Source organism: Zophobas morio, unplaced genomic scaffold, assembly GCF_036711695.1.
Source record: "Zophobas morio isolate AGI-343-1 ecotype UQ-CSIRO unplaced genomic scaffold, CSIRO_AGI_Zmor_V1 ptg001262l, whole genome shotgun sequence".
NCBI classification, from domain to species: Eukaryota; Metazoa; Arthropoda; class Insecta; order Coleoptera; family Tenebrionidae; genus Zophobas; species Zophobas morio.
This window is the reverse complement of record NW_026973361.1, coordinates 33,531-46,908: the sequence shown is the minus strand read 5'-3', so window position 1 is coordinate 46,908 and position 13,378 is coordinate 33,531. Positions and strand designations below refer to the sequence as shown.

At 35.4% G+C, this 13,378-nt stretch overlaps 1 protein-coding gene across 1 annotated transcript; it reads right to left on the bottom strand.

Moving 5' to 3' along the window:
• Positions 1-5,739: 5,739 nt before the first annotated feature.
• On the bottom strand, positions 5,740-13,340 carry LOC135122439 (glutathione synthetase-like). The gene is made up of 12 exons (XM_064046608.1): positions 13,193-13,340; positions 13,021-13,090; positions 12,813-12,866; positions 12,507-12,574; positions 12,246-12,382; positions 11,818-11,925; positions 11,689-11,770; positions 11,528-11,621; positions 7,628-7,785; positions 6,625-6,688; positions 6,042-6,180; positions 5,740-5,870 (listed from the first exon to the last, which is right to left on the bottom strand). The coding sequence occupies exons 1-12, from the start codon at positions 13,336-13,338 to the stop codon at positions 5,740-5,742; spliced, it is 1,251 nt and encodes a 416-aa protein (XP_063902678.1). The 5' UTR covers positions 13,339-13,340.
• Between the last annotated feature and the right edge of the window lie 38 nt (positions 13,341-13,378).

The window sequence follows — 13,378 nt, the reverse complement described above, 5'->3', positions numbered from 1 at the left end:
ATACTAAAGTTCACCAAATGCTCAACTACAACAAACTATAAAAGTTTCTAAGTAGTCAAACTCTCTATATAATACAAAAAAGTTCCTCTTTTTAAGAGTTTTTACGCATAAGAAAACTACTAAGGCACAGCGAAAAGTAGTGAATATAAATTAGAATAAATCACCAGTAAGAAATATTAACTCAATTATTTTAGTAGAGGGATCTTTTAAGTAAACAACTTTATTAAACTCGAGCAAGTAGAAAAGATAGTTAACTTTTATCCCTTTCATAAAAGGGCTTTAACTCCTAGGCTATCAAACTTGTGTCTTTGTTGTGTTACGGAAGATGCTTCGTAAGGGAGAATATAAATAACTTTCTGCTAAGTATCCTCAAGCAAGCTTGTGTGCACTTGAGGTGTGTGAGCTGAAAGGACTTCAAAATAGGTAAAGCTCTAGAATAAAATAATAAAAATACTATGAAATAGCTATATTAAAAATTGTTCCATCATAAAAATAACCTTATGTATATGATTTAGAAAGTTTGCTAGATACTTTCATGCTAAAAGATCCACCGTTGACCCGGGGAAGCTTTGTTTGGGCCTTGTTCTCTCACACACATTCTCTCTTGTATCTTATTGGTAATTAATATCATTACCGGGCCAGCTAGGTTTTAGTACTGCATCAGTAGTAACTAAGTGCTTCTTACAGCTACAGACGTAATAGATTACCTAAATTAGTTCAAAGGCTAACCATACGTAAAGTTCATATGCACTAGGGGCCTTAAGTAGGGTAAATCTCTAACCTTTCTTATTCCTTCGCATGAGTGCTCCAACTTGAACACTACTCGGAAATGATGGGTTAAAGAGCTCCCCTTCATACTTAAGTGTTAGTGATGCCTATCAATAATCCCCGTAACCCTTTTTGATTCTAGAAGGTTGCATTCATAGATAGATCTAGCATTAGTATTGGTTTATAATTCTACTTTAACTCTCCTAGTTCTACCTTGTTCGGATTAAGAGATAGTAGCGCAAGTGCCGGAGATCTTTCTATTATATTAGTGTCTCTTTTTAGGGCGGTGATCGAGTTCTAAGGGTTGATGCTAATATAACTAGTTCTTTTCCTAGTATGTACTAGGGATGAGCCCTACCTATCTACCCGCTTTACCGAGTAACTAGGAAGGAGTGATATCGATATAACTGTGAGACCTTTTACGAGTGTCCGTTAATGAAGTGATCACTCATCGATACGCGGTTATGAACTGACGCCACTTTACTTAACTACCAGCGACAATAACCACTAAATTTTAGCGTCTTTAGCGCACGTGGAAATTATGTAGCAACTATCACGTTAAAAGGGTACAAATAGTTTCCGGGAAGATTTAAACCGCACCATATATATATATAGCTATATTAAATAAAGACGAACGGGAGGAGAAACTGAGGGAAGTGCCTGTGGCGCCAAAGGCAGGACGACCACCTTTTTGGCACTTCGTTAAAAGTATAAATAAAGTATTAATAACCGTTGCCCCCACTGTACCTCCGCCACAATAATGGCGTAATAAAGGAGGAAAGCGGTGAAGAAAAGGCGACGCTCTTTGCCAATCATCTAACCGCTCATTGCGTATCTCCAATTTGGACACCTTTAAGGACGAAGGCAAGGCGCCTCAGGATCCCCCGATTATTGTAAACGGGTTTACTAAACCGCGCTCACCTGGTGTCATTGATATAGTTTCTGCACTTTCACGGCGGAAAGCACCCTGCCCCGACCTGTCTTACTAACGTAAAGCTAAAAAAAGCTGCCGCCGGTGGCGTTGACCATCTCTCCTGGCATGCAACTTCTGCAATGTCGCTTGGTTATTTCACAACGTCTTAGTTCAGCGGTGGACAAAACCGTAGAGGTGGTTCTACTACACAATCTGGAAGAGTTTGTAGAAACACACAAAGCGCTTCCAGAATTCCAATTTAAATTCCGTAGAGGTCACTTGACGACATAACAACATTTGGGTATTGTTGAGTGGACAACTCGGAATTTCAGTTTTAAGAAATCCACGGGAGTCGTACTTCTTAATGTTGCAAAGGCCTTTGACCGCGTATGGCACGAGAGTCTCCTACACATACTGCGCTCATTAGGTATTCCATTAGCCCTCTACAGCATACTTGCAACGTTTCTACGGGGACGCACCTTTCGAGTGAGAGTCGGAGCTGTTCTGGCGCCATACCATCAACTGACAGCTGGTGTACCGCAAGGCTCTTTGCTCTCGCCCTGCTCCCCGCGCTATACAGGCGAGGTATTCCACTCCCTGCGAACCTTCACACCCACGTTGCGCTATGTTGAGGAGACTGCAGTTGACACGCTCTCAATGAGCCCCTCATTGTTACGACAACACCTGAAGCGTTACTTGGAAACATCTGCCAACTGGTGTCGGTGGCGGGGAGTAAACATTACTGGAGCGAAGAGCAATGTAATCCTCATCTCAAGAAGATAGCACCACCTACCCCCGCCTCTAGTCTTCGAAGGTGTTAAAATCCCAGGGGCTCTCAGATTAAAAAATACTTGGGCGTCCTCATCGATAATCGACTAACTTGGAGTCAACACGTAGAGTTCGTTACGACTAAGGTCAAAGCAGCAATTCAAGAACTACCCGCCGCTGTGTGCTAAAAGTACAACGTCCCTGCGCAATTAACAGCATCTTTTATAAGGTATCCATGATCCTATTATAGCCTACGCATCAGTTGCTCAAACATATGACAAACCATCGATGATTGCACCCTTCCAGACACAGCAAAACAAGCCCCTGCGACTAATGACAGGCACATCTTATTTCTTGCGAAACGATACGTTACACGACGACCTGGGTTTGGAACGACTTGAAGTCTTTTTCCCGAATGCAACTTCAGTTACTTTTGAACGTGTTAATTATCAGTGAGTTCAAGAACTTACATACGAACCGTGGAAAGCTCACGCTCTGAGGCTCCGCAATGAGCTTTAAGCGCACAGTTACAGTTTTGTAATGCATTTAACACATGGAGAAAGGTTATTGTGAGATGACCTGCTGAAACTGACTACGTTCTAACCTAATATTATATATTTATTGCAAGATTAAGCACTCTGCGCTCGATATTACCAAGCATCTGCGCATTTTATTAAAAATAATAAAGAATATATATAAAGACGAAGAGCTTTTGCTTGACGCTTTGTGTCACTTAGTCTGTTATCATTGCTTGGCTTTGGGCCCCAGTCCCTAGATCTAGATAGGTCCGTGTAATAGCTGTTGATAATTGTTTAAATTCTAATTTATAGGGTTAGTACGTAAATATATATTGATCATTAATAGGTTGATCTTCCTAGTAATTGATTAAGTAATCTACTAGTTAGTAAGCATCTAGTTAATAGGGAATATTTGTAACAGATAAAGTTTTTATGTTAACAGGTTAAATGTCCCTAGCTCTACCGTTTTGAGAAGTAATAGTTTAATAAGCTGTAATAATAGTTTAAAGTTATGAGTAGTGTTGCTATAAAATGGGGTTTACTACAATTAATAAACTGAAAACTACGAAAGCTATAGAGATTGGAAAATTCGGCAGAAAGGAAGCGACGGAAGCTCTTTATGTCCCTAATTTTGCAGACAAAAGAAAAAGGTGTTGGCGTGGAATACAATTATAAGTAGTATTGACAAAAGTTTGTTTTCAATGTAAGACAAGTAACGGGAGAAAAAGTGAAATAGAATCAAAATAGAGGAGACTGTTGCCGAAGTGAAGTTATTGTGGGATGCAGTTGAGTCTGCTCTAAACATTAAATTGACTGTCACAAAACTGGCCCTTGAAAAGGAGTTTTTGGATGTAAAATTGGAACCAGAAGAAGTGTCTCAGAATTTTGGATAAATTTAACTGTTTAATTGATCGCCTAGAAACTCACACTAGCGGTTATTGTTTTTTTTAGTCCTTAAAATTTGACCGATTCTGGAGTGACTTGCCTAAAAGCGGTTCATAAAACCTTTTTAAAATAATACGCGAATGCAACCGAGTACTTTTTCTTAGTGCCCTATACTTCGAACAACAGTTATCCAACATTACCTGTACGCAATGTATTTTTGAATTCCAGTGCTAGTTGCCATATATTCAAGACAAAAGGAGGGTGCAAAACTTCAACCTTCTAGAGAAGTGGTTAAAACCTTTAAATATAACGTAATATCTCACGGAGAAGGCACCCTTAAGGAAGGAAAAGCTTTTATTATTACCGAATGCTCTAACAACCTTATTAGTGTTGGGAAATTTTGCGATTCTGTAAAAGTTATTATATTTCACAAAGATAAAAACAATATTACTAACCAACACCAATGAATTACTTAAATTGATACCAAACTTACAAACTGAAATAATTGCTAGAAGAGACAACGGCGGAATATACGTTGCCACAGAATTTAGGCCATTTGAGTTCAAGAAACTTTTCCAATTTTTAAAAAGCGCAAACTCGAAGAGCAACAAAATTCATGAGGGACTTGTGTGCATTTCTTGTTTAAAAACTAATTTTTAGAAGATTAAAGTCGGAAGGGAAAATAAACTGGATTATCTACATTTGAATATATGCGAAGAATTAAAGTCGACTTATATAGTCCATACCCTACTTCGCTTAATGAATCAAAATGGGTTCCAACCATCGTGTGTAAACGCACTCGAGTTCGTTTGGGTTCTGTTTTTAAGATTTAAAGCTGAGGCATAAGCCAAAAATCTGAGAATTTTTAGATAAACCCTAGAAACCGATACGACGTAAGAAGGATCCAAGTGATAATGGCGGGGAATTCGCATCAGTATGTGCAAGATAAGGTGCAATGATCCACCTACACGGCAATAGATACACCCACGCACAATCCCTTGCTGAAAGGCATAATGCATTATTGAAGTTTACGACCAAGGCGATGCTGAAAGGGCCCGACCCTTGAACCTCTTAGCTACCCTAGTTTAGGATCTAAAGGATCCTGAACAACTTACGCGTTCTAAGGTTAAGGGGGAGTGTCGAACGTGTACTGATTAACCGCACTCAACTGTGGGGCGCCCTCTTTGGAGCTGCGGTTATTTTCGACAGTTTCGACCAGTGCGTACAAATTATAAAACGTTATAAAAATACTTTGGATAACCCCAACTAAAACAGAGTGAAGTTAAAGCATCCAAGCCTATATAGCGCTGTATAAAGCTGCGATACTCTAAAATTTACTACTTTCCTATTAAGCTCAAAGTAGTTATAGGTAATACTACTAAATTAACAAATAAAGCATCTAAAAGAATGTATAAAAGAGATGAAAACCTTTCTAGAGGTCAATCACGTGTTTGACACGTGCACACACTTCTTGACCTCCAGCTAGACCACAGCGATCTTGGAAACTGATTTGGTGCTCCTGTTTATATATCTGGCTAGCAATGCAATTACCATTTCGGAGGAGCGCACCTGCGAGGAGCAGTTACTTATTCTATTTAAGAGGTCAAGTTTCTAAGAGACTTAGTTAGTACTGCGGTGGAAGCCCATGGAAATTACCACCTACCGCGGCTCTCAGAAGATTTAGGGACGCCCATTAGGGCCTGAATTAAGACTAAGCGGTCTGTGCTCGACTAACCGAGCATCCGCCATAGTTATTATAAAAAAACATTAATAATCTAAACTTGATCTCATTATCTTCACTGTCTTTTGATGGGAGCTATAGTTATATACGATCTGAAAAAAAATGAGACATTTTAATTTACAATAGCGTCGTTTTCAAATCTAGCATTATGGTTTTGTTAATTCTATATATTCCATTGGCTCTTCATCGGGGCACTTTGGTTTCCCATTTAATTTCACCACGTCCAAACTCTTGTATTGTTCTTCTATAACTTCGCTGGGCCTTAAAACAGGACTGCCTTAAGCAATTATCGGTTTAGTGCTTCATTTAAATTTGGCTTAGTATATATAATATGTTCGAAATTTAATCCCTACCTTAAGCTGTGCGACTCTTTTAAAAACTCGGAAATAGTTCTTCTTAATCACTTAAAAAATACTAGTTTGAATAACTTAATTGAAAGCAAATTCACTGTTTGCATCGGTTCTAGATGCTTTAGTGACCGACTTAGGTCCGTACTGATGTAAGTTTAATCTATCTTCACTTAGTGACTCTGTAAATCCAGTGGTTTGATGGCTCGCCAAAGTACTTGTCCCTCCTAAGCAGCAGGACTGCGGGTAGAAACTACAACTTAGATATGAAACTTTTATCCGTGGATGGAATGGAAGTTAATGCAAGAATACCTTATCTCGGGTCATACCACCCTCTACGCTGATTAGGCGTCAGTGATAACCTTTCTTTTCGCCTTTGCAGTCAAAGTAAGTTGAAGAAGAGAATTAAAAGTACAGGTAATAGTATTTAAAAAAGTACATTTCCCGTAAAACTCAAGGCTTAGTTATACGAGTTTGACATTGTTGAACAAAACTAAGTAACACTCTAGAATGTTGATAAGCTTACTATTAAAGTAGAGAGAATAAAACCTCTGATGGGGTGAGACTAGTCAATTATGTCAGCAACTTCACCCCTCCTAGCTCAGGAACGGATCAATAGTGTTAGCCGACCTACACAGTTGCCACGATTGGTTTTTAAAGGATTATTAAGAGGCACCTCGCTACCTTTTCCACCCACGGGTAGCCGTAAGGAATAGGGACGCAGGCGATGGCGTATATATAGGCACGCCTAGTTTTAGGATACTTTTATATGGTAACAATCACTCGTTGACCTCGGGAAAGTTAATTTATTATATATTATATAATTGCTAAAATGTAATAATTTTATATATACGGTCAAGCATAAAACAAGCTAATTAGAAGTTCTAGAGGGTTAATTAGTTTTTTTCTACTAAAGTAAAACTTTTACAAGCAATGAATAGAAAAGTTTTCAGTTGGTAACACCTAAAGATACTACTCGAGGTATCCTTTTAGATTAAAGTTAGCGTTATAAAGTATAGAAGAGTCTATGAGCACACAACTCTCCTTTATTGGCTAAGTTTCACAATTTAGGGAATTGAGCTCAATTAATAACCTTCGTTAGTTCCCATGAAAGGCTCTCTGCTCACTATTAGAACTATTTTTCAGTTGGGTTTGTAGTATGAGGATAGAGGGCTGCATGAGCTTATATAAATGTCTCCCATGCATGCGCTGCTGCAATTTTTTTATCCTCATGTTCTTTTTTTTTTTGAGGGTGGTTTGGTGCTCCTAGGGAATCCAAAATTGTCAAATTAACTTCTAGAGTGCTTTTAATTATATTACTTTAAAGTGCAGTATATCTTATTATTACATTATATAATGAATTGTTTTATATTATTCTCGAGGGCTTTGGGCCCTGTAAACTCAACAGTTGGTAACACCTTAACCTTTTTAAATCTCTTGATATCTGTTTCAAATTTGCCATAGGCTTAGGCGCCCATCCTGCTGCTTAGTCCTCGCATTCTCCCGTGAGTAGAACCTAGATTGTTCCTTGTCAATCTTAATTAAACTTCTCTTTGGGAATACGGCAACTTCCTTTAGGAACAATAGGGCTGAGTGTGAACGTGTACCCCGGCAAAGTTACAATTTGCGTACGCGCTGTTCAAAAAAACTATTTTAAAAATTAACAAAAGTGAGCGAAAGCACTTACCTTACCTGTACCATAGGGGCTTTCATATTAGTGTGAGAATTAACACGCCCGTTAAGTCTTTTTCCTTTGTCGTTCGACTCCGATTGGCACCTTGCGTAGCACAGAGTATCTTCATGTTCGCGTGGTATACCGCTTGACGTAGGATTCTGGACCCTGATCTTGTCAGGACGTCAAATGCTATACCTGGGAGGTTAAAAGGCCTTCGTAATTAAAAGATAAGACTTTTTCAGGGGATTTGCGCGGGACTTTGTGGTGCTGGCCACTTTAAATTGCTGTAGTAAATAAAGCAGTGAGCTCAAGGACTGACCAAGGACACCTCATATTCGTAAAGGTTGACATCACCAAAGGAATTAGAACTTATATCGAACTCCGGATGGCAACTTGTTATCAAAATTCGTAAAGAACATTAGTGATGGTGAGTGTAATATTATGCTCCAGTTTGCAGCCGCCGGACATACACATATTCTGATAAACAACACTATCCTAAAGAATATGCTTTATTATACAGTATATAGCAAAACACACACACTTTGACACTAGCATGATTTTCTTAAGTCATACTAACGATGCACTTGTTAAGTGATATAGTGTACTAGCTAAATTAAACAACTTGAGTTGACACAAAGAAAGAATCAGTTGTTAGGATGAGGTAATTTTTAGCTAGTTTCAAAGCAGAGGGGAGGCAGGGCGTAGTAAGAACAAGTATCGGCCCGTGCTTAGTTAGACCTCCTGTAGAAGTAATTCTTTCGAACCTCGCGTAAGCAACTTGTAACTTTTGGGAGCATATGCTCACCAATTAAGTTAGACTTTTCACACGGAAGCATTCAGACGCACTTACTTGCTAGTAGCGGAAATTCTAACGAAATTTAGCAAGTCTCTTTTATATAGGCTTGGCTAAATTAAGAGTGATCACCGACAGCGTCAAGTACTGTGAAAGAAGTTCCAAAAAGGCCCCGAAGGAAGTACATATTATAATACTTGGATTTAAAATAAAGCTTAGATTAAATTTGGTAACTTATGGAAATGGTTCAACTTTACCTAAGCGGCCGAAGGTCAGCCTTATATATGCGCGTCTAACGCTGACAGGGCATCATAATACAGAAAAGAGAGTATCTGCCCATAGGCTTTAGCTAAAACGTAATTTAGCTAATTTTAAAAGTAATTCTTTACGAACCGTGCTTCCCCCACTTGTAACTTTTTGTAGTACAGGCTTATACTTAGCTCGGATGATCCATAGTAACGGCGGTCACAGTTGGCTCGTCATTTCCTTGGTAGGTCAAGCTGCATAAGCCGATAATCCAAAAGTAAACTGCTTCTTCGTAGAGGATGACATAACCACTGGATTTTGGAACTTAGAAGGAACTTAATACTTCTCGACGGATGGCAACCTGCTATCAACCTTTTTTATTTCTACCTACTGGAAGCCCCTAGAATTTCCCATGTCTTTTGCTGTTGCGAGCGAAGATAGCATATCGTTTTATTAAAGATACCACTCGCACTTGCCTTATCCACTTCTCTGGTAATCGACTTGCTTAAAAACTTATCTCTTTAGTCGAGTAAAAAAGATGCGTGTTTATACAGGGAGCTTTTAACTATGCTCGGTCCACCTTTATATAAATAGACTAGAGTTTTTGATAATAAGTATGACATGGAACTGCGAAGGAAAAAGAGTCAAAGTAACTAATATTATAAAGATTAACATTTATTAGAAATTGTAATGCACACCTGGTAAGAATAACGGCTTAATAATTTTTAAAGTTTTAGAGATTTAAATTAATTTATTTTAAGCCATTTCTAAATTTCCTGAACTCCCTTCAATAGATCTCGCAATGCTTTCCTAGGCTGATTCCACCAACAAAAAAGCAGTCGCTGACAAATTTTTATAGCACGGTTTACCAGTCTTCCTTGCATGCTTTTGATATTTTTCCGATATTAATTTATCGGTCGCCAATCTGGGCAACTTGGAAATTGCATTTTAATCTCTAAAGAAGCGCAACTCGTCTTAGAAAGTTTTGAGAGCCTGTAACGTCATGCGCTGTAGTCAAATAATACTCGTTTTCACAGACGTTCCTTTCTTGTCCTTTAGTAAAAAAGTGCAAAAGAGTTCATACCTCAAGAAGAATTCTCTTACCAAACCAGAATTTTATCGTCAAATTTTTATATACAGAAAATTTATCCAAATTTTTAATATTCGTTTTTCAATATTGTTAAATTAAAGTGTTCCGATAAAGTACGAGTATCCATTTATGTATGTCTCAAAATCCAAAAGGGTGCAATTTTTTAAATTTTATAGCAAACATTAACAGGTTTAGCTCGTGTTGTAGCTTTTTTAGTCGTTCTTTAATGTTCCTAGCCTTGTTTAAGGCGAAATCACTAGAATCAGCTTTAGTATGGCTAGATTTTAAATATTTTCCTGCCCTTCATTAAACAGGATTATCTCTGCTTCGGTAGGCCTTCGGACTTTTTCGCTAATATAGCCCTTCATATCTTAGTAAAGTGAACAAACTCACATTAACTTTTTCTCTAAAGTTACGTCGAAATTGCTTCTTTAGCGACATCCATTATCTATTGTCTACATTTGAGTTTGCAGGACCCTTTTTTTTTTCTTGACTTTGGTAAATCTAGAGTGTATAATTCGCCCAGTTCTTTATCACCTTTTTAGTACCACTTACGGGTGAGTTAAATGATTTTTCCAACGTTGTTAACAACAAACTTTGTTCTCTGTACCATCTGAACTCAAACTCTTGCCTTTTTCTTTACTTAATCGCGGTTTTTTGTACAATTTCGACCAATGTAACTTTAAACCGTTTTTTAAGCATGAGTCGAGTTCTGTTCCATCGCAACCCAGATTGAATATAAAACAAACTTTTTACCGCAAATTTAAAACAAAACGTGCGTTTCTTTCTCAGTCAGTCTTTAACTATAACACTCGACATTTTCACGTTTATCCCTACTCTGGGTGGCATGTGATAAAGTTTTAGTCAAAGTTTTCAATTATAAAAACTTAACAATTTTACAACATAAAAGTGAATAAGAATTTCTAAATACTTCATTAGTTGCAAGGATACGCAGTTATATATATACACGTCAGTTTTGAAAGTTCCATTCTTAGAAAACTACTTACTACTATATATATTACAGAATAACATCAAGCAAGTTTAAACGGCAAAAAAAGGTTATTTAGAATGCGAAAATACTTTAATTTTGTGTTGTTGCACAGGCCGTAAAGATTTACATGCTTAGTACTTATTCCTTCACTAGAAATAAACTACAAGAGCTCCACGTTCAACCACTTAATATTAAATCCAAAATTTAAATTATTTTAGGTTTGAGTTTTATATTTTTCTATCAACCTTAACACTTGTTAGCTTTCTTAATAAACTAAATTGATAAGCTGAAATGATAAATTTTCCTTGTTAACAGAACTTTTTGCTAACAACAAAGAGAAACACAACCCCTCAGACTTTTACTAAGCAGAAAATTTAGCTTATTTAACGACAATCCTTAAATTAGTTACCTAATATGGGTGTTATCTGTACCATTCTAATTAAAAACAAACCAATTAATCAAGCTCTATAAATAATTGAATGCAATAAAATAAAGAACTTAGTAATAAATTTGGAATATTTTAAAATTTCGCACCATAAAAATTTATTTATATACAGATATTCAAATTTAAAGCACTTGAATAACATAGTATTATTTGTCTCAGAACAAGTCATAGGATGTACTGGTAATTGGTGGGCCGTATAAAAATAATATTTTTCATAATAATAATAATAATAATAATAATAATAATAATAATAATAATAATAATAATAATAATAATAATAATAATAATAATAATAATAATAATAATAATAATAATAAATTTTATTTAAGTAAAGGACTATCAAGCACGGCCACTCCGGCAGCGATTCCTCCATCATTTTCACTGTAACATTTGGAGCGAAGAAGATGCCCAAACGCTTTATTATAAAGAACGTCTCCTTTCCTAATAATAATAATAGTTATTTTAACAATAATAATATAACTATAATGATAAATGATAAATGATAAACTCATTGACAAAAATCGAGCCAAAAATCCCAAGCTCTGATACTAATCGAGAGCTCGAAAGCTGACCATTTCTGACCACGTGACCTATAAATTGATAAACAATAATATCAATAATAATAATAATAACAAACCAGCCCGAGGCTTTGAATTTATTTTTTCCATTAATATATATTCTTTTTTCTGTTCTTCTGTGGCGTTTTTTAAAATTTTTACCAAATTTTCATCATAAAAATTGTTGCCTTCATAAAAAAAATTGAATCATAAAATTTCCAATAAAAGTAGATATAAAAAACATAAATCTCATTTATTAGAAAAAGAAAAATAATAATACGGATGAAAACATTTATAAAACAGAGTATTACGATAATAATAAATAAAATGTAGATCTTTTATTGAATTTTCATTGCATTTTATTATAATAATTAAAATTTTTACGTTTTAAAGCAAAAAAAAATTGGCTTATAAAACTATTTTTTAGGAGAGCACATTGACCAACAGTTATCGCTAAAATATAACTCGTTGAGAAGTAAAAGAATTTTCAAAGGCCAAAAAAATGGACCTCCGCCCTCCCGTTGGGGTTTCATAACAAATTTGCTAGGATTGCATAAAGCTTCTTTTACTGCACTCTCATTGGCAGGATACATAGTCATAAAAATTTCCATGAGCGCTTCTTTTTTTGATTCATCTTTTATGAATCTGAAAAGATTTTTGGGGAATTTTCATATAAAATTATAAACAAAAAAATTACTATTAAGTGGTTTAAATAATAAAGTAAAACAAACTTTTATACAATAAACTTTTTGGTAATAAAAATATTAACTTTGATAAAGTTTCTCTAGAAGACAACATCTGCTGAACTTTCTTGGTTCCCGAAAGTTGATAGGCTACCTTAAAAAATTATGTTATTTCATTGGACAATTTAATTATCATAACGCTTCAATAAAAAAAACATTATTGATTATTATCATAATTTTTACAGGGTTTTAACTTTTATAATGTCTAATATATCTTTATAAAAAACTAATTTTATGTATATTTTATATAATATTATTTATACTTTTATATATACAACTGATTCTTTTTTTTATTATTATTAAAGAGTATTATATTTATATAAAATATATACGGAGGGACAGGAAATTGCTTGAGACTTCTCTATAATTCTACGTGCGTTCCACTCCTGTTAAGCAATAATGATAATAATAATATTCTACCATTACTTGTTATTCTATCAAAGATAAGTACCTTTTACTATATAGTTTTATTAATACATTTTATTTATCATAACTATTTTATTATTTTGTTATATTTATATTATAATAATAAAATATTACAAGTTCGGTAGGGTAGTGTTCAGGATTGTAGCCGGAACGAAAGTAAGCCACAGAAATTTCATAATCATTGCTGTAAACAAAAAAAAAGGAAATAAAAAATTACTTTACAAATTTTATGGTAAATGTTGAAAAGTATGCTTTAAAAAAGTTTTAGTTTATATAATTGAAGTACATGAATAAAAAGTTGTCTTCTAGTTTTGCTTTTGAATTTATATCGGACAAACTGATTCGCAGCATTGGAATGCCATGATCGACCAATAAAAAGTATTCAATAAAATTTTGATCAATTAGGTTTTTTTCATTAGGCAATATAATCATCGCCACAGCAACCGCGCAGTCAGATTTTCTTTGTAAAAAA

Bases quoted from the DNA above. Each gene is read 5' to 3' on its own strand.
- LOC135122439 (XM_064046608.1), bottom strand. From the start codon at position 13,338: ATGATTATATTGCCTAATGAAAAAAACCTAATTGATCAAAATTTTATT. The intron at 11,771-11,817 runs GTTTGTTATTAT...ATCAATTTATAG, and splicing joins AAATTCAAAGCCTCGGGCTG to GTCACGTGGTCAGAAATGGT. The intron at 6,689-7,627 runs GTAAGTGCTTTC...TCCTAAAACTAG, and splicing joins GCCCCTATGGTACAGGTAAG to GCGTGCCTATATATACGCCA.